Source organism: Solanum pennellii, chromosome 6 (assembly GCF_001406875.1).
Source record: "Solanum pennellii chromosome 6, SPENNV200".
Lineage (NCBI taxonomy): Eukaryota > Viridiplantae > Streptophyta > Magnoliopsida > Solanales > Solanaceae > Solanum > Solanum pennellii.
The window spans coordinates 31,357,715-31,379,843 of NC_028642.1; the positions used below are offsets into that span (position 1 = coordinate 31,357,715).

General features: G+C 32.6%; 1 protein-coding gene and 1 pseudogene across 1 annotated transcript; one reads left to right on the forward strand and one right to left on the reverse strand.

Annotated features, from left to right (window-relative positions):
• Window positions 1–2,668: 2,668 nt before the first annotated feature.
• On the reverse strand, window positions 2,669–18,724 carry LOC107023674. The gene is made up of 3 exons (XM_015224439.2): window positions 18,568–18,724; window positions 14,451–14,682; window positions 2,669–3,155 (listed from the first exon to the last, which is right to left on the reverse strand). Exons 1-3 carry the CDS (start codon window positions 18,666–18,668, stop codon window positions 2,865–2,867), a joined length of 624 nt encoding a protein of 207 aa, XP_015079925.1. The 5' UTR covers window positions 18,669–18,724; the 3' UTR covers window positions 2,669–2,864.
• A 1,109-nt stretch (window positions 18,725–19,833) lies between these two features.
• On the forward strand, window positions 19,834–20,577 carry LOC114077580 (annotated as a pseudogene).
• Window positions 20,578–22,129: the final 1,552 nt, after the last annotated feature.

Below are 22,129 nucleotides of genomic sequence, written 5' to 3' on the forward strand. Positions count from 1 at the left end.
ACCCCCCCCCCCCCACACACACACAAATTTCAGAAACCTACCCCTAAAATTGTTTTGTTTTCAAAAAAACAAAAAAAATCTATTTTTTCAAAAAAAAAAAAAACACCCCCTCCCCCCGGGCACCACACACACACACACCTTCCACCAACCTACCCTGAAAAAATATGTTTTTGTAAAAAAAAAAATTACCCCTTCCACCGGGCACATCCCCACCCCCAGCCTTTCACCAACTTACTCCTAATTTTTTTTATTTTCCAAAGAAAAAAAATTTAATGAAGTTTTAAAATTAATTGAATTTCTCAAAACTTAATATTAATTTTTTATTTTTTAGGACAATTAAGAATTTTGAGTGAAAGTGAAAATAAGTGATCTAAGATTCATCAAATTGATACCCATTTTGACCATATTTGTAGATACACTTAAAATAGTTTGAAGTTCATATTTAACCAATTAAAATGTGAGTGATCCAAGCCAGTAAATATGGACAAATGGACCCATTATTAATATGGGTTGAAATTGTCACCCCTACTTAGGTTTATCACTAGCTTGGTGGTTGATTGATCAATTTGTTTGTAAGTTAGGTGAGTTTGATTCCCTTTTGATTAGTACCCGATGTATAAAGATGAGATTTTTATAACTTAAGCTCGTGGAATGATTATATCGTAAGGGTGAAATCTTCATAAGCTCTATGTGGGTTTAGGAATAATGAGTGTGTTGTGGTTGGTTCACAGTCACGTTTGGTTGTTGTCAGTATTGATTTCAAATTATATAACAATTTGCCTCTAGGGTTGTGTCATGATTTAGAGGGTTTTAGTTCCTAATGGATTCATGTGTTAGTCTGTGTTTTGGTAATAACTCCTGATTTGTAGGTATGCAAAGTTTGATTCGAAAGTTCAGTTACTAGGAATTGCTCTTAATGGAATGATCTTAAAGAGGAGTTCCCTTGGAGAGATGAACATCGACTAGTAAGTCATAATACAAGTTTTTGGTAACGTCGGTTATTCTTTCTTCTTCTTCCTTATGTTCGGGGGCGAACATGGTTTTTAGTGGCGGAGAATGTAATTAATCGGAAAGTCATTTCTTGAAATTTTCATAAAATCATCGTTTTACCACTCTCAATAGTTACCCTAGGTCATTTAAGATCACTAGGTGAAGTTGGTTTGGAAATTTTGAATAGGGTGTTATTAGTTTCTTAAAATCTTATTGTGATTATTAATGTGAATAGATTACATTGATGCGGAAGCCTAACGAAAAAGAAAAATCTCAAGTCCCTGAGTGATTGTTCTACTAGTTGAGGAAAGTGGATTTCTCAACCCTTGTTAAGTATATAGAATCATGTATTTATTTGTGGTATGTGTTGGGCAGTAATGGGATGGTTATGAATTGACTTGTCAACATTGAATAACTGTAATGTTGAAAAGGGATAATTAAAGATAATCTGATCAATTATTTATGTGTAATGTGTTGAGAATAGTTTGAAAGACTTACTAATTTATTGTTGATGTTGTATCACGATTGTGTTATTGTGAATTATGTGTTGTTGTGGAATTGGTCCTCAACTTATTATTTGTGTAAACATGTCATTTGCATTGATTTCGAGACATGGTTGTGAATTTTTATGTAAATTGAGGAAGAAGAAGAAATTAAAGATGACGTACCATTTCAAGGGACGTGACAGATATTATGATTCGAGGGATGTGCGATGGATTTCATTATCAAGGGTGTATAGACAAATATGTCCCCAATGGATGATAGTGGGTGCGTATCATTAGATCAGACATGAATTACTATACTTGACATTACATTTCATTGTCTTGCACATCTTCACCATTAGTGAACTTGTTCTTGTGTGTTGTTTATCTTGTGAGTGTTTTTAGGTAGAACTTGTGATTAATGAATCTGAGTTTGTTGTTGAGTTTATGTAATTGTTAAAGTGATGTTGTTAAGTTGTGTTCTATTTAAATTGTAAAATATTAGATTATAGTGGTTTTTCTACAGGCTATACTTGTGGAGGTTCGGTAAGGGTGTAAGGAGTACTCGTATTCTATACCCTTAGCTCGGTGTTTAGGAGTTTTCTTGTTGAGTACTGCGTGGTTTGGTATTCACCCATTGGTTCTACTTTTTTTGTAGGCTACTAGCCCACATCGTTGTGATACTCTCAGTTCTCTTCTTGTTTGAGGCTTCTTGTTGTGGAGGTTTGTGAGGTAGTTACTTGTCATCTTAACGAACCATCTTTTTTCTTATTTATGATCTTGTTCCATTCTAGAAAGAATATCATTTAAAACTAATATTTTCTTCCATTTTTGCTATAACACATTAAAAGTTTGGGATATATTTAAGTTGATTATGTATTTCCACATTATATTAAAGTATTAGACTTTTATTTATTGCTTTCCATACTTTATCGTAATTGTTGAGTTTTAGGCTAACTTATAATGGTGAAATAAGACGAGCGATATCACGAGTATTTTTGGGTCGTGACAGGAAACCCTTATTTATAGGGAAAAACTGACTAAAATTCGTACATAATAGAAGTATTATTTTTTGCTAGTTTGAGCAGGGATGGAACTTGAAAGTAAAAAAGTAGTAGTTAGTTTGTTCCAAAAATGCGACAAGAATAAGAACCCAAAGCAGTAAGTAGATCATTCATCTCATAAAACAACACGTCTCTCTGTAAGAATAATAACAACTCAAACAAGATATTATTACAATTCATCATTTTGCTAAGCAAAAACAGATAACACATGTGATATTCCTGAGAGTGAAATATAGATTTCTCTTCTCGTCTATTACAATTACATAACATAATACAGTCGAGACAAGTAAGTACATTTCAGCAGTACGGGGAGAATGAGAAATGATGCTCATTTCAGCTTAGCTTTTGAAGAACTTTTCAGAGGTTTTGCAACAGGTCTAGCTGGGGCACCTCTTGTCACCTTTTTCATATTATACTTCACAGACATGAAAGAACATACCAATGCTAGCAACATTGTTGGGTACACATACACATACACATCCACTTTTGTCGGCTTGTTAAGTATCCCTTCCTTGATAAGCCCCCAAACAATAAGTAGCGTCCCAAACATGCTCATTCTTCCAGGTTTTAATATCCCAATAAGAGCTCCAGCCACACAAAAATAGCTTCCGGCAAGAACCTTTCACAAAGATATAATCAAGCAAAACATCATTCATTTCTACACTCAAGAGATTGTTCAAAACACACGCAACATCTCACTATTCTCCACAGGTACATGCACAATTTTATTTTTATAGGTAATTAATTCCCCTTAAAATATATTCACTGAAACTATTAATTGAGAATCACATATTTTAACTGTCTAGTCCTCTAGTTGATTATGAAAAATGGAGCATTAAGGTTGAAGTATCTATACATACTATATTAAAAGCATGAAGACACTTACAAATGTTGTTTGAACATTTGATTCTTCATTAAAACATTATGCTCTTACACAAAATCCTTTTTTCATTATTTTCCTAAACATAATTATCATTTAACTATTATTCTATTCTGATATTTAATATTTTGAAATTCATAAAAATTTACTACTATCAAATTTTTACTTATTTGTAATAGGTAAGAACTCCTAATATAGTCTTGAAATTTATATAAGAATACTTCACATTTAGAAAACGAAATAATTTCAGTTTAAAAATAAGTAGAAAATACGGGGGGAAAACTGATTAGAGTACAAAAAGGACTAAACTTACCATTATTTTCAATATAATTATCTATCTATCTATCTATATATTATGAAGACCATTTGAAATATTTATTGAACTTTTTATAAAATGATTTTACAGTAGACAAAACTGTTAAAACTATTATGTATACCTTTTATAAATCTTAGTTAAATTCAAATAAACCAAAATAAAAAACCAAATATATTAATTAAAAATATTTTTTTTAAAAAAAAGAGATTTACGATTTTTTTAATAAAAAATTGGCTTATAAGAGAACTCATAATCAATGTAATTACAACATCGACAAATTGGGCATTACTAATGACTGGTGGTAAAAGCACTAATGCCGATTAATGTGGTTTGTTTACTCAGTGAAAATAAAATCTGCCCAAGTAACTTGTCATCTTAATTATATAGAAAAATTATTTGTAGGTGATACCATATAAGGGTGATGGAAAGAAAATGTTTTATAATAATTTCAATAATGAAAAAAAGTTATCATCGAACTTTTAGATAAAAGAGTTATTAGGAAAAATGCCTATTTTATCGGAAGTGTGTGAGAACTACACCAAATCAAGAGAGAGAAGACTTTAAAATCGATTAAAAGAATTAGTTTAGGAACTAAATTCCATTCATTCTACTTGAAAATCAGTTCTACATATAATGGCGTATGAATATCAATGTCCTTTTTCTACTTTTCACTAAAAAATATGTGTTATTTTCGTAAAGTTATTAGACGTTCTTCAACTAGTATTAATTCATATTCATATATTACTACAAGTGAAAACAAAAAATAAAAATAAAAATTGAAATACCAAAATAACCCTATAAAATTGAGTTACTACAATAATACCATTAAAAAAAAGAAATATGCTCCTCCTTTATAAACGCTAAAACTGAATTGTTCATTATGTCAACGTTCCACGATTAATACGGCTAACAATCACTATAATAAATTATTGGAGTTACATCTCTTCTATTTCTTCCCTTTTTCATATTACCCACATTTTACCCCTATATTAAATAAAATAATATTATAGAGTTATAAATTTATTGAATTAAGTAAATTGTCCATTAAGGTTATCATAAACTTATCCTTATCATGGATATGTCTTTCCAAGGTGATATGAACTTTTTTGGATAGCAATGTATCTACTAACGTGGCATTAAACATGGTGACCTTTTGGTTGATTTCTCTTCCTATAAATAAAGATATCATTCACCATTGTAACATACACTTGAATAAGAAGAAAATTACTCTTCCTCTATCTACTTCTCTTGTCTTCTTCTCTTTATGATTATATTCTTATGAGCTTGATTTTGTAAAACATTATCAGCACGAGTCTCTAGCCAATTGCGAGTGAGTTTTAGTTTTTCTTTAACTCATGTTTTGGTTGATCTCGTTATGCGAATCAAGGTATTATATGCATAAAATCAAATATATATTTCCTAAAATATTTTTATGATTTATAATACAGTAGTATTCCTTCACTAACAATTATCAGGAACCAAAAACATATACTACTATTGGTTGAATATGAAATGCTATACAGAATTTCTTAAATGGAAGAAGGTATAAAGTTTTAATAGCATGAGTTTGAATATTATCTTGATTATTTTGAGATACTCAAAGGGTGAGTTATGTTGTACTTCAATTTATTATACCGTTGGTTGAGGGTAAGACGGGGGATTCCAGGCCCATCACACCAAAAAGGATAATACATCAGGTTAAATTCCGGATGCACCATAAAAAAAATGTTTGAGGGTAAGACGATAGTTCATGTTCTATCGCACCAAATGGGTAAGACATCAATTTGAGTTTTGATGAACCATGATTGGGTTCAAGTCCCATAAAATTATGGCGTAACACACCTTATATGGGTAAGACATTGAGTTTAAACCAATGCACCATAGTGATGATAAAATGATAACCAAGGAAAAATAATATATCTTTGATGAAATGAAATTCGTTTATTAAATTTGTTCCATTTCCTAAAGCGAATGTGGTAGCAGTATATGATAACTTTGAAATTCGTATGTTGATTTGCTCCATTCTATTGTATGAATGTGGTAGCAGTAAAGAATTAGTATGAAAGATGACAAATGATTGACGATATGAAAAAGGGCGTGAAGGGACGAAATTATAATAGTCATCATCGTGGTAATTATAAAAGGAAGAACATTATGGGTTCTCCAAATAGTCCTTCAAAATGTGAAAGGCAATTTTTATTATCAAAATGGTATGAAAGGTCATTGGACTTGTAAATGTTGTCAACCCAATAATTTGACAAATTTATAAATCCTCCATCGAAAGACAAGAAGATAAAGTGATAGTACACTTGATCTTTCAAATGAATGTTGAGGTGTGTCATGAAAATATGATGAATTTTAAAGACCATGACAATGTACTTATAATGCAAATTTATGAAGTACATATAAATGATCAGTCAATTCCTTGAAGAGAATGTGACTTGTGATGAGTATCGTGAATGCTCGACCATTCTTTAAGAGAGTGGGTCATGGAAATATGATGAATTTTAAAGACCATGACAATGTACTTATAATGCAAATTGATGAAGTATATAAATAATTAGTCCATTCCTTGAAGAGAATGTGACTTGTGACGAGTATCTTGAATGCTCGACCATTATTTAAGAGAATGGGTCAAGATGTGATAAAATCATTATGGGTTGGATATATGCCACAACTCACCTCCATGGAAGGTTTAAAAAATAATATATGACACAACTCATCTCTACGGAGGTTTGAGAGGAATAAATAAATTTTATTTGACAAATATAGTCAACGGCCGTGTACGCTTATACGTCATAAATATTATGGTATGTTTATTTGTGAACTACCAAAAGGACAATAGAAACAAAAACTCTTACCTATAGAGATTGCGGTCATGACCAAAATAATATTGTTGTGTGTACCTATGGTACAACAAAAGTAAAGCAAGAAACATATCTTGCTCGTAATAATTTTAACCATGACAATAATGATATGATTTCCTCCTTGAAGGAGATGCTCTTCATAGAGATGGTGTCATACAATATGTGATAGTACACAAAATTAACAGGATGCTCTAACGAGTTATGTTATTATCAGAGGAATAATAATGGGGTTGTACTAAGTCTCAAAAGATACTTTTTAAGATTCGGATAAATTGAAAATAAATATTGAAACTATAAATCACTACAACCAAAAGGAGATATAAATATTTATGTAAAAGGTTATCCATTGTTTCCTTTTGTTTGTTGAACACAAGCATGGACATGCTGATGAAATCAGCGGTAAAAGTAAATTGCAAGTGTACTAAAATAAAGATTAGTTGGCATAACCGGTTGACCATCCTGGTTTTGAATGTGATGCAAATGTAATCGAGAGTTCATGTGGATTATATGATGAAATAATAAAAGATTCTTCAAGAATTCTTTGTGTTGCTTGTTCTCTTAATCTTTGATAAAATGATCATTGTATCAGCTACGGTTGGAATTGTAATTCTCCGAAAATTTTAGAACATATAAAAAGGTGAATATGAGCCCATTCACCCGTCATGTGGATCGTTTGCAACTATATGATAAATGCATCTATGTGATGATGATCACATGTGCTTTTGTGTCAACTTACAAATTGGTGTTTGTAAGGTTGTTTGCTCAATTGTTAAATTAAGAGCACAATTCCAACTATGAAATTGTACCGATAATGCTGGTTGATTTAGCAAAAATTGTATGCCTCCAATTATAGCTAAATCATGGGTATGAGAGGAAAACTCCAAAATAAAATTTGGTATGAGATAAATTTATTTAACATGTAGCAACATATGTATGCATCAAACCAACAAGGTTTCCCCATTAAAATTGGTTCAGGGTCAGGAACCATATAATTTTCATCTAAAATATTGAATGTGCGGATATAATTTAAATTCCACGCACAAAGATGAATTTCAAATAAGGTTGGAATAAATGTTAGATTTTCTAATATTAGGGGTAGAGATGATTGACAGCTGAAAATTATGTGTGAGTTTAATGATGAATTATCTAGATCCTCATTAAATAAATATGTGAACGTATAGTTCAACAGATAATTCATTTGCATAATGTTGCAAATCAATTGCAAGATGAATATATTGACCTTATGATATAATTCAGCTACAAATGCTCTAATATGAAGTCCTTGAAGGACGAAGACTATGATACGCCGGAAGCATAATAGACTAATCGATTCCAAATATAAAATTCCTTGAAGAAGGAGAGGAGCAAATGATCAATTGGTCATAATAATGAAGCAAGTGCTATAAGAGAGCACCATGACATAACATTTCATAAAACCTTGGAAAAAGGTTCAGGTACCTAAAAAATGATGAAAAATGAAGAGATCTCGATAAATTATGTCTTGTTGGAATCGATATCAAAAAACTGTGGACGGTATCTCTGATATGTGTTAGTGCTCAATGACATAAATTGTGACAAGGATCTTTAATTCAAATATGTCATAGAGTGTGAACAGATAAATGATTGACCAAATAAAAATGAATAATTCAAGTATATTTGTTTCACTTATAAAAGTGACGTTTTGGACTGATAGTCCATGAATCAAGGTATAATGTCAGTGGGGTACAAATAAAGTATTATGTGATAGTATAACCGTGAGATATCAAGTTCGACTTGTGCCTTGGGGCATAAAGGTTTGTCGCAAGAATCTTGACATTATTTAAGACGTTTTCTCCTATGGTGGAAGCAATGAGGTTTGTTTTGATCTGGCAATATATGAAAAACTTGAATGCATATAACGAATAATTGTCATGTCTATACAATAAAGGCTATGTGAAAATCCTTGAAGCAATCGAGGTGTCTGAAGCATATAAAAGTTTGAAGAAAATTTTTTCAATAAAGCTTCAAGAATCCTTATATGGATTGAAATAATGAAGGAAGAAAAGGGTCCAAAAACAATGACCCTAATTGCCCTTGTATTTTTATGAAAAGGTCTTAGTAAGACAAAATTTTATCTTGACCTACAGATTGATAATTTGACAAATGAAATATTTGTCTTACAGTGCACAAACACAGAAAAGTGTTGATGCGATTTTGACTGGATTATTCACATTCATTGAGTACCCCAATGATTATGAGATAACTTGAAATAAATGATGATTCATTTTGATCTCAAGAGAAGGATGAAGAGTTTCTTGGTGATGAAACTCCATATCTTAGTGTAATCAAGGTATTAATGCATCTTGCTAACAATACTCGACCAAATATCTTTTGCAATAAATTTACTGCAAGATTCGGTTCCTCTCCAACAAAAGGACATTGAAATGGTGTTATGCATATACTTGAATATCTTTGAAGGACCATAGACATGGGTTCACTATATTTTGAAGATTTCAAGTCAGAGCTGATTGGTTACGCAGATGCAGAATATTTATCTGATTCGCATAAAGCACGATCTCAAACACGCTATTTGTTTACAGATGGAGGCACAAAAATATCCTGGCGATCAATGAAGCAAATGTTACTATGCAGAAATAAAAGTCCTCCATGAAGCAAGTCGAGAGTGCGTCTGGTTGAGATAAATGACAAACCATATTTGAAAAATATGTGGTTGTTTCTTTGAAAAAGAATATACCAAACACAATGTACGAAGATAGGAGATATCATCGCAAAAAATTATGTGATGTTTTATTCAGGGGAGTATAATACGCGTCGCACTCGTTTTCCCTTGATCGAGATTTTTTCCCACTAGGGATTTTCCTGGCAAGATTTTTAACGAGGCAACAAATAATGCGTATCAAAAGATATGTGTACTCTTTTTCCTTCACTAGAATTTTTCCCACTGAATTTTTCCTAGTAAAGTTTTAACGAAGCACATTATCTATGAACATCCAATGGGGAGTGTTATAAATCTATTGAATTAAGTGGATTGTCCATTATGGTTATTATAAACTTATCCTTATTATGAATATATGTATTCCCAAGGTGATATGAACCTTTTTGGGATAGCAATGTATCTACTAATGTGGCATTAAACATGGTAACCTTCTGGTTGATTTCTCTTTCTATAAAGAGAGATATCATTCACCATTGTAACATACACTTGAATAAGAAAAAAATTTCTCTTCTTCTATCAACTTCTCTTGCCTTCTTCTTTTTTATGATTATATGTTTATTAGCTTGATTTATAACATATAGAACATTTAATTGAATTAATATTACATTGGAATTATATCATACCATAATACTATAACACTAAAAATGAGAAAGTGTCAGATATTACAAATTCAAATTTTTGTCCAATAGCTGTCTCGTTTACTCATAAATAGTTACACCTTAAATGGGCATGTCATTAATCTTCTAGCTTCAAATGAATTCTTTAATACTCCTAACTCTTAAGAGTTATTGCCTTTTCCTCTCCTTATAATAATATATATCCCCCTCAGCCTTTTTTCTTAGTTGGTGTTTCTTTCTTCCCTTTTTTTGGTTATAATAATTTGGGAAAAGAATTTGAAAAATATTTTAACTTTGCTCGAAATTATTTTTACGATATTATACTTTATAGATAACATTTTACCCCTGTATTATTTAATAGTGTATTTTAACGACATATATATGTCCATGTAGACACATTACTATTTAAAATGATGTTATATTTATGATGTTCACGTGACATATATATACCTTTAAAATACACTATTAAATAGTACAAGAGATAAAATATCATTTTCAAAATCTAATATCGGGCCAAAGTTGGAGTATTTTTCAAATTCTTTTCCCTAATAATTTCTCATTAACTTATTGATTTTAGATTTGTTGTTTTTTCAGGTTTTTACATAGGTACAACACTTATATGTTATTTGAATTTATCGTTTTCTCTTCTTAATTCAATTATTGTTTTTTTTCAAAAGAATATTCAAGTTCATGATTCATATATAATTATTTATTTAATTGTTACTCCTAGTATTCATAAATCTCATGTCTTTCATATTCATAACCTCCAACTATTTAATTTAAAAAATTAAGATACCTTTTGATATTCCTTCATTTTTTCCTACATAATTAATCTGTTTTGTTTTATGAGGACCCTTACCCAAGTTCATTCTTTCCATTTTGTAGTTGAAGTAGTAAAGTTTTTATCACTATTTTGTTATTTGGTTCATGCTTTAATTTCACTTGATAGTTTTGAAAGGAGTTAAACAGTAACTTTGAAAAATTATGTATTGATTCTATATATTATTTTTTCCATCTATATTGTTATGATTAAAAACTTAAGAAGGAAGTGTATGTTCGTATTTCTTCTTCTCTATTTATTTTCTGTGTTCTCTTCCTATTAGAGTTATTTAATTTAATTTTCTATAATATCTTATTTTTACAAGTTTTCATTTGGACTCAACTCAAGTCATTGTGACTTCAAAGTATGTGAACTACTAATCAAAGTTCAAACTTCACATGTTTTCATAGAATTTTAATCATTCTAATATATGTATAAAAAGTTACTTAGAGACATACATGTGTTGCACGTTTCCAAATACTAGTATGAATAAACCTAAATAAGTCCTTATTGATCGACTCTTCAATATTCTTGTGCAAGTGAAGAAATATATGGAGCATGTGATTAAATTTTCGTGCCGATTACAAGCTAATTTGAAGGTATGTTTTTTCTGAACCTTATTTCTTATGTTGTTAATGTGATTATTGCATATTTGTACATATAATATGTTCAAGTTAATACATTTTTGTCTGAAACATGCTTATATGAAACGAAAAGAAAAAAAACGAACGCATGCAACAAAGAACAGCATATTTGAGATATCCTTTTTATATTTTTTTCTTTCTATATAATTTTAATTACTGAGACACATGTGCAGTTTTAATTACTGAGACACATGTGCAAAGCTAGTACAGTAAACTATAATAGACAAAACTATCATTTTTATTTTTCTCAAATTATTATTTAATTATTTTTATAAAACTAACTATAATCTTGAAAAGAAATAAGAAGTCCTAAAATCTATAGGCACAAGAAAAAATTAATATTAGTAGATCATCTTTTTATCCTTGTATATGTAAGAAATTAAAGTTTTGTATGTTTGAGTTGTTAACATGTTGATGTGGATTGTAGTAGGGTAAGAGTATTCCAGATTGAAGGAAATAAAAAATTGGCAAGTCGCCGTGTTGATAGATTTTAGTATTTTCAGTGTTGTACTCTAAAAATGCGCAAAGAATGTACTCTAAACTAGTATGCTATAAAAGTGCACTTCCTATAAAGCCATGATTGCCATTGAACTTTGAGAAAAAAACTCATCTATGCCCTTTTAGTTAACAAATAATGGCATAAATTAACCTTTTTCTCAAAGAAAAACGACATAGATGAGCCCATAACAACAGAAATAAACATGTCACTCTTCCAGGGAAATGTTAAAATCACATCTATTAGTACTTTAATACTACTAAATAATATGATTGCTTCCCAAATATTCACTTATTCCTGAGGTACACTACCAACACAACTGACGATTATATTATCAAGCAACAATAAGGATGACTAAACATTTCAAGACATCACCATTAGCACAAGGATCATGAAGCTTGTAATGCATTTCTTGAAATTCTTTCCCGTATATACTTCCTACTCCATAAAGACTTTGACATTTCCTCATGTCTTGGAGAACTTACAAAAGTTTTGAAGAACACATAAGATCAGAGATTTTAACCTATGTTTTAATTGCATAGCTACTGTCTCAGGTACCAGCAAGAATCATATCCTTTTCTGCTCTTCGATCCCTATTAAAATAGTCTCAGGTTCTAGCGAGAATCATATTCTTTTCAGATCTTCAACCCTCTTAAAGTACATATTTCATACCCAATTTTGGTAAGTTCTACAGGGCACTAGTGCCAAAGGTATTTTCATAAAAAGTAATCCCAACGTGGACATAGACTTAGTTTTTTGAAGGGAAAATGGTCAAAGATACCTCTAAACTTTGTTTATTTTTGGTGTTTTACCCTTACCGTTAAAAAGAAGTTAAATTTACCCCTCCCATTACTAATTTCACCATATTTACCCCTCATTTGACGGAAAGCCCTAAATTAGCCCAAATTACCCAATGTCATTAAAATGATCCGATTCTCTTTTAGTCCGAACCTGACCCATTAAACAAAATTAAAACCCACAGTCATCTTCTTATTCTCTTCCTCCATTGAAACATCATCCACGATAACTTAGCCCATTCGTGATGTTTCTTCGCAATCGTTGCACAAGTAATTACAGCATCCTCAAACACCTTTCAGTCCATCTTTACTCAACCCATGTCGGCAAAAACTTCAGATTTTAGACGTTTCTTCGATGCTCGTTACTGCATAAGTATTACATTGAATTGAATTCCCCAACAGAAATTCGGTTATGCATTTGATTTTGCTAATGAGTGCATTCTAATCTGGTGATTTAAAGAAAGTGTAAGGAGATTAGTCCACCACATGTTGAAGATTTTTGTTATATTAAGGAATGCGGACAGTACATACGAAGGAAGAGGTGGTGATGATGGAAGTTGGTGTGCTAAATTCGCTCCAATTTGAGATGGGGAATCCTACTGTGAAAATATTTCAGAGAAATTTTACTGCACTTTCTTGAGAAGAATATAAAAGCCTCAATTTGCAGTTGGAGTTCTTGGGTTATTACCTCTCAGATTTAAGCATACTAGATTACAGTTGTGTGAAATTCTTCCTTTCTTTTGTAACTGCTTCTGTTCTATTCCTTTCGAGGTTTACACTACAACCAAATGCACATCCATGTAGTGCAGCTCCTCAACGATATTCACTATATAAAGCATCATACTTGAAGGAATCTATTCTTATCCTACATGACTTGCAATTATGTAGACTTCTGTTGGAGTTGAACTTTCCTCCAGGAGCAAGAGAAGCCATTGTTGCTGCTCTAAGCTTTTTATCAGATGTGTGTGCACAAGTTGCCGAGAGAAAGAGAAGAGAGAGGTTTATTGGTATTTGTTACTATTGTGGGTCGGGTTTGGGTTAGGGTTAAAATAGATAATTAGGTGATTTTAATTGAAATTGGGTAATTTAAGTCAATTTGCGGCTTTCCATCAAATGAGGGGTAAATATGGTGAGATTAGAAACGGGAGGGGTAAAAGTAACTTCTTTTTAAAGGCAAGGGTAAAGTCAAACAATAAACCAAAGTTGAGGGGTGTTTTTGACCATTTTCCCTTTTCTGAAAGTTCCAGACCTTTATTGATATAGAAGTGGGTCCCTGTCACTTTTTGAGTAGTGAAATAGCATTCAATGAGTCTTCAATTTTAACTTTATTAAAAAAAATAGTATTCAATGAGTGAATATGGACAAAGTTCCAATATAATCCAAATATAAAACATAGGATAACTAATTTGAAATATAGGAAGAAAGGAAATAAATGAAATACGGAGCATATGTCAAAAAGTGTACAATCATAACAAATTAAGCATGGCAGACATGTCTTGCTCGACCGGATAAGGCCAAAAAAAATCAAACAAACACTAAAGGTATCCACAGACTGACAAATTCATGAAAGTAAGAATGACAAACAATATAAAGAAGTAACCTTTAACAACCAGCTTCAATAATTTTAATAAACTATATTATAACAAACATGGTCAGAACTGTACTTGCCTCCATGTGTGGTGTGTGTGTATGTGTGTGTGTGTGTGGAGACCACAATCTTAAAGTAGTCATAAAATGGAAATTAGAGATTTAAGGCCAAACCTCCAAGCGTTGTAGGTCAGTTACAGCTGAGGCCTCCTTCACATTTGTCAGGTTGTAGATGTTTAGCAGATTATCCCAGCTTGGAACCGTCCTGCTTGTGATTAAGCAATTAGCAACTGCACCCGGATAGAGCATGGCCTTCACTAATGGAAGAGGAAAGATCTCACTGGAAATCAATTGGGAAGAAGTGACTTCCATAGGCGTTGAGCACATACCAGATCTGCATGGCACCCTGAAGGAAGATATTTGGAGGACGAGTAAGCAATAATGGAGAATTCTTGTAAAAGATGTTCCATTTCCAATTATGAAACATAGTGAAAGATACTACACACTCTAATTAACTTTCACAAAAGAGAAGTGAGGAAATTTTGTTACACTAATCTAGTTTATAAATTTGTTACCCAGTATAGTCCCACAAGTAGGGTGCGGAGAGGGTAGAGTGCACAAAGACATTACCCCTACCTTGGCAGGTAGAGTCGTAGAGATAGTCTCCGATAGGTTTACGCTTCTTAACAATCAATATATATTAATCTGGTACAGAAACTTGTGATTCCAAAATTGAGAATAGCATCTCATGGTCCCCGTGATAAAACACATTCGTTTATTAGAGATCAATAATTTTGGTAACAATTCCAACCAGCCGTAACAGTGAGGTCAAGCATGCATGAGAAATGTTGTCTGAAACAAGAGGGGGAAAAGGAGGAAACTTCTTACTGACGTGGTTTATTAACAATGAACAAGAGAGATTTCTTATATAGCAACCAAGGATGTGGCTAAATGGTCAATAAAGTGGGGAACGCATTGTCGATGTGGCACTAACTAAAGTGACATGTCGAGGACAGCATGGCTCTGTTAAGGCACTAACCTGAAATATAACTTGTTGAACGATGACATAATGCAAACTGAGAAGTTACATGCTGTTGGACGACCACTAGAATAAAATGTTTTTGGATAGTGGTGTGGCATTAATGAGCCGTTACTAGAGCAGTTATGTGCCATTGCCCAATGGCTTGGCTCGAGAAAGATGCTGACTGAAGAGATTTGTTGCTTGACGCCAACGTGGCGCTAACTGGAAATGGAAGCTTATGGCAGGACAGGCACGTGGTGTTGACAGGAAACTATTGCTCTATGCAACGTGGTACTTATTGAAGATGACATGTCACTTGACAATAATGATTGCATGTCAATTGAATGATGGCATCTCAACTGACTCGTTCTAACTGACTGATAATGTGTCAGCCAACCGGAGCATGACATGTTATCCTACTGGAGAATAATGTGTCAGCTAAATCGATAGTGGCTTAAAATAGAGCCCGAATAAAAGCAAAATGGCTGGAATAGGCCCAAAAGAATATTCAGAAGAGATGAAAAGAGAAATATTATCAAACAATCACGGGAAAAGACAAACATTTACTGCAAAGGAGACAAAATGCTCTCAAAGCAGTCACTGAAAAAAGATCATACTAACAAAATTTATGACAAGAAAGGAGAATATTGACCGGGTAGACAACGTAAGTCCTCTCACCACTAGGCAGAAGCTACTGGAGATTACAATATCACGACTAGACTCTGCCCAAATAAAATAATGAATCCAATCCGCCACTAGTCTAAGGATCATAGCTTCTTTCCTTTTCGACAATTCTTTTGCATAAAGTTACTCATCAAGCTAGTAAAAATATGCTTGTCGTATTTTGAAACTTACATGAGGTGGCTTCAATTTCGTCCAAGACCTGTTACAGAAGACCAACTCTAGCCTTGTAACATAATGCCTGGCTGAGCATGACCACTCTTTATGATCCAAATAAACCTCCATTCAAGAAAAAGAATGAGCTTAAACCTTACTTGGGTTACTAATTCATATCATAACTTCAATATCTCAGATTAAGCAAAGCTTTGTTTAATCACACAACTCACTCACAAGATGAAATTCAGATGATCAAATTAATAAATTGATTAAGACAATCCAAACTTGTCCTTACTATTTTTATCCGAAATGACTCAAATAAACAGCATCATGCTGAGAGCTTAGTTAGTGCGTGCAGATTTTAAGCTTGACATCTCTGCTTCATACCGTGGTGTTATGAAATCACTCTGCTTTATCATAAAAGAAAAAGGAGAAAAGGTTTCACACTATTCCATGTATGAGGCAAGTGATACTCTTTCATATATTAAGCACTTCAGGCAATCCAAATGTCCTAAAATATTAGATTGTTTTCCCTGAAATACAATGGTAAAACCAAAAAAAAAATCTATCTGAGAAATAAATCGCTTAGGTGAGTGGAGGAAACATATTTTCTGCCATTCAAGCAAGAGGAACTGCAGCAACAAATCAAGCAAGTTCTATGGCATACAGTGAACTGATCAAGAAAGCACTATTTGGTCTGGCAGAGGTCATTAACATTGATAGCAGAATGGAACCAGCCTAACCTGAAAACAATGTAAGCTCTATAGCTTCCCTAAAAAAGACTAGAAAAGTAATACTCTAAGGGTGTGTTCAGTTGGTAAAAAATTTTGGAAAATATTTTATTTAGAAGAAGAAGCTCCTTAAAAATAAGGAACCCCCCCCCCCAACTCACAATAACCCACCAAACGCCCATACTCAAATGCTTTTGGGATAACTTTTTTACTTGAATACTGAACTCAAGACAATTTTTCTTTTCTTTTTTAAATTTGTAACTTTGTACCGAACACAAGACAATAAATAAGAAACCACTTGTTTTCCGGGAAAATGTTTCCTTGGAAAATAATTTCCTCCATACTGAACCACACCCTAAGACTTTGGCTAGCTAAGATGAGATGGGCAAAAAAATTCCTCCCTCTGTTTTTTCCTTTTTATCTTTTTGGGGCAGCGAGGATGGGGAAGAGACAGGTAAGATGACACGCAAAGATTTGAGCCAACAAGCCCATGAATCGTAGAACTGCAAAATCCTCAAGCTCTGTATCCTTTTTCTTAAGAAAGAATTAGAAGTCCAAGGTACAAAATATCTCCTAACGAATAAGTGTAAAAGCTATGTGAACTAGACGTACATTAAAAACATGAAAAGGCCATAAGCAAATAACCAAACTCCATCCACTTTCATAAATAAGGTTGAAAAAAATGTCTTTCCAGGAAAGCAAAAGTTTGTCGTTGTCAATTTTATGAGCAATAAAGAGAAAACAGGTGAAGGAGATCGTTTGCAGATAACCACAAGAGACTAAAAGAAGATACCTTCAATCATATTTATTGAAGGCCTAACTTGGTATCATTCATTTTCTTGAAGGCCACACTTGTTATCAATCATTTTAAGCAAAATAGAGTTTCCAATAGGGAGCCCCAAACCATTTTCCGAAAAGAAACTTCCTCACACGGCAACCTTCCTGGAAATCACCCTCTTTCCTAGGAAAACCCACAACAACTAATCTTCTATATGGTACTAATCTGTCACCCCACTTCACAATCCATCCATTTCCATAATAAAGCTCATTTCAGGTGCTCAATCACATCAATTTACTTGGATGTGACTTAATAATCTGAGTCACACTTACCATGTTCAAAACTAACTGATCCATCACTAACACTGAGACAAGTTAACAGACTCAAAAAAACATAAATAATGTGATTACAAACGTCAACACTAGCCCAATTACTTTTCCAAATGTAAGTTCAAAATTAACAATCAAAATCCACACCATTAAGAAGCATATAATGGAATCATAGCACTTGGTCTAAGAGGGAAAACGTAGTATTATCTGAAAACTGCAGATCAGAGACGGCTTAGCCCAACCATAGTTGCAAAAGTTAAAAGCATATTAACTTGTAAAGCAAGAGTTGAGACGAAAAGAAAGACGTAGATTGAGATAATAGGTGTTAGGAGGAGAGTAAGAAAAACAAAATATAGATGTATTAGAAAGTGGAAATTTGGGATGACAGAGACAAAGAAAGTAGATAATATCTAAACGGAACTTGCAAAATTTATGGAACACATTCAAGAGAATTTACGCACTAAATTCAAGATTTAGACGACTTTAATGCAAAGACTGTCGGAAATACAGAATTATACACTAAAACAGCTTGAATGAACCAGATCTACACATAATCGAACTTAGTAGAATCGCAATCTGGATCAAGAATTAGTACCTGAACAAAGGGACCTGGAGGAAGATGAGGACAGAGAAAATTCTAGAAGCATATTTCGAAAGGTTGCTCCATCTTCCTTTTGATGTTGAAACATTCGCCATTTCCGAGAACCTTTTCGAACTCCAACCAAATTATGTATATATAACTCCAGAAAATTAAGGGAAACATGTCAAATAAGTATCTTTTTGTTTTTGGTGACAGTCTCTTTAAAATTAATATTTTTCAAATTTTTTAATTGTTTTTAAAATATAAAAAATACATATAATTCAAATCAAATCATTTAAAAGAAAATAATATTTTCATTTTCCTTCCTCTCTTCTCTCTTCTTTTCTTTCTCCTTGGGTATTGTTCATCTTCTTTCTTAGAAATTCGGAAATCCATCGTTACTCTTTCTCTGCAATTGTTATTCTTCCTCTCCAGTCCTTCATTACTTTCTCATCTTTTTGAACTGTACTCGTGTTCGACTAGAAATGGGTAAGTTATTTTTTTGAAATACTTTATAATTTTTGAAGTTTTTTCTTGGATTAATGAACAATAAAATGATCTGTAGGTGTAAAAAATGGATAATCGACTTAATGGTGTGTATTATTTATCATTTTTGAAAGAAAATCAGCCAACTCAAGAAATCCTTATTTTGAGGAAATGTATCTGTCTGTATTTGTAATGTTATCATTCAGCGAAAAGTAATTTTTTGTTGCTGTTGTTCTTTTTTATGGTCATTTTGTTGAGATGATTTTAGAAATATAGTGTTGTTCAAGCGTCCAAAATATATTTAGCATATGTTGCCACATTTTAGTGATATGTTGGTCATCTGTTGTCACATAAGATTCAAATGTTGCAATAATCTGTACAGATGTGTCAACATATGATGCATTTGTTGCTACATAAGATGTATATGTTGCGCAACAGCAAGTACATATGTGGCAACATAATGTTAATTTATCGCAACAAACTATCCATCAGTTGCAACATACTGCTATTATTATTTTATAATGAATTGTAAATCTCAATATTTTTTATTTACCTTGTAGATGAAATGATACAATGAGTTTCATCCATGACAACAACTCAATCTTCTAACATGAAATGCTCTTTTTGTCTATGCGAAGAATGTGAGCAGCAACATGATCATTTTATTAGTCGTGTTAAGAAACTCACTAATATTTTTAAGAAAATGTCTCATAATATTGATGTGCAAAGATCCAAGAAGACTCCACAGCTTTTGAAATGTAGGGGGTTGAAAAATCTATTTCTCAAACACTTTCTATGATTCTTGAGAAGAAAGAAAAGGAGAAGAAGGCAAAGGAGGAGAAGGAGAAGAAGGCAAAGGAGGAGAAGGAAAAGGAGAAGAACGCAAAGGAGGAGAAGGAGAAGAAGGAAAAGGAGGAGAAGGAGAGGGAGAAGAAGGCAAATGAAGAGAAGGAGAAGGAGAACAAGGCAAAAGAGGATAAGGAGAATGAGAAGAAGAAGAAGGCAAATGAAGAGAAAGAGAAGGAGAAGGAGAAGAAGAAGAAGAAGGCAAAGGAGATGGAGAAGCAGAAGGGGAAGGAGAAAGAGAAGGAGAAGGTGAAGCAGAAAGAAAAATCAAAAGCAAAAAAAAAAAAAAAAGTCGAAGTTGTCAGTGGTGATGTGAAGCGATAATATCCATTTGAAGGTTTTAACATTGACGGCGGGGGTCCAACTAAACTAATGTCATCCTTCTCGCAATGGATAAACGAGGATCTTTACAAGCATCATGCAAAAAATTAAGCAAAGTAAGGTCGTTCAACTATTATTAGAATTTCTTCTTATTTTCCAATAAATAATGATTTATAATGATTACACAATTGCAGAGGAAACAAGGAGGATCACTACTTAGCCAATTGCTCAAAACTTGAATTTGACCAATTTGATTTAGTAGTTGCATTTTCAATGAATAAGGATTGGTTCTACGTAATGTCTCAACCCAATAGGTGCTGGAATGATGAGGTAAATCCATGCCCACTTTTATATGTATTGTTTAGTACATGAATATATACAATTAAATTGATACACTTGTTTCATCTATGTGTGCAGTATGTGGATGTCATATTTTACTATTTGCGTAAGAAGTCGAAGCAGCAGATTCATTCTAAATATCAATATACCACAACTAGTTGTTTTTTCAAAACATAGATTGACAATTCTAGTGAATATGAGGATAAAATCATTGACATAATGAAAAGGTATGCTATACCTTCTGGAATGCCTTGGCACTTGATGGATGATGTTTATGTCCCTGTAAATAGTAATGCGGAATTCCATTGGGTCTTGCCAGTCGTTGCATTGAAGGAATGGTGCATAAAAGTTTATGATTCCATGTCCTCAAATAGGTCTAATAGAAAACTATCCTCCGAGATTCAAAAGATGGCTACAGTGTTGCCAAAGTACCTTGAGTTGAGTGGTTTTTTAAACAAAATGAGCGAACCAACTGGTCAGTTCTTAAATGTTATCAAGGAAAGAACAAATCTCTCTCATTCAAAGTCAGTCATGTTACTGGTATTGCCCAACAAGAAAGCAGTAGTCTGTAAGTATAACAATATTATTTTGTCTTACGACTATCGAAATGTGATGCTATTATATTTTCTAATTGATGATTGATACGCTCAAACTTACTTCTCAAATAAGAAGTAAAGCGGTCGTGTCAAGTAAATAACCCAACTAGTGAGGTTGGGATCGTTCCCACGAGGAAAATAGTCTAGACTTAACTTCAACCTGTTATTACTATTGTTTGGTCAATGACTTCCTTGGAAAGTAAAAACAATAAAAGGGGGGTTTCTATTTCTAAATGAGTGAAAATAACTAACAAAATTGAAAGAGACACTTAACAGCTTTGAAAGTTGGATTTTAATCAATTAATCAAAGTAACTAGGGTTTACGTGTTTCCCACAGGTTCATAACTTGATAATTCTAACTATAACAATTCTTTCCTAGTATCTTGCATGCAAAGTGATAAGTTATGTATTTCTAAATCCTTGGTCCGGCATCTAGAAAATCTCACTCCGCACCTTGGTCCGGCTACGTGTGTTGCTTTCCTAACCCTTATCTTTACCTCATATTAAGCATCGTATTCGATATTTGACTAAGTTATTACCTCGTACCAATCAATACTAGCCTATTAGATAGTATACACTAAATCTATGTTAATAATTCTTTTCCTATTATCTACCTCCTTGGTCCGGCAAGTAGCATTAAGGCGAGTTCTAACGTTGATCATCCGTTAAAAAGACTTCTAAGCGAAAGAATTATTAATACATGCAAGACACTATTCTAGAATTGTTATTTTAGTTAGGTTTTATCTCATTATTTGCCTATGGTTCCCACAACCCTAGTGATGGAGTTTAGTTACCCATAGTCATAATCACAATATTCAAATATATTAAATAAGAGTTCATGTACTTACTTCAATGAGAAAGAGTAAAATCCAAAAGTTTGCTTGATTAATCACCAAAAATCACTTGCAAGAATCTCAAAATCTAACACTAATACACAAAATCTAATAATATGATGTCTAACAATACCGAGTCTAACAATACGGAGTCTC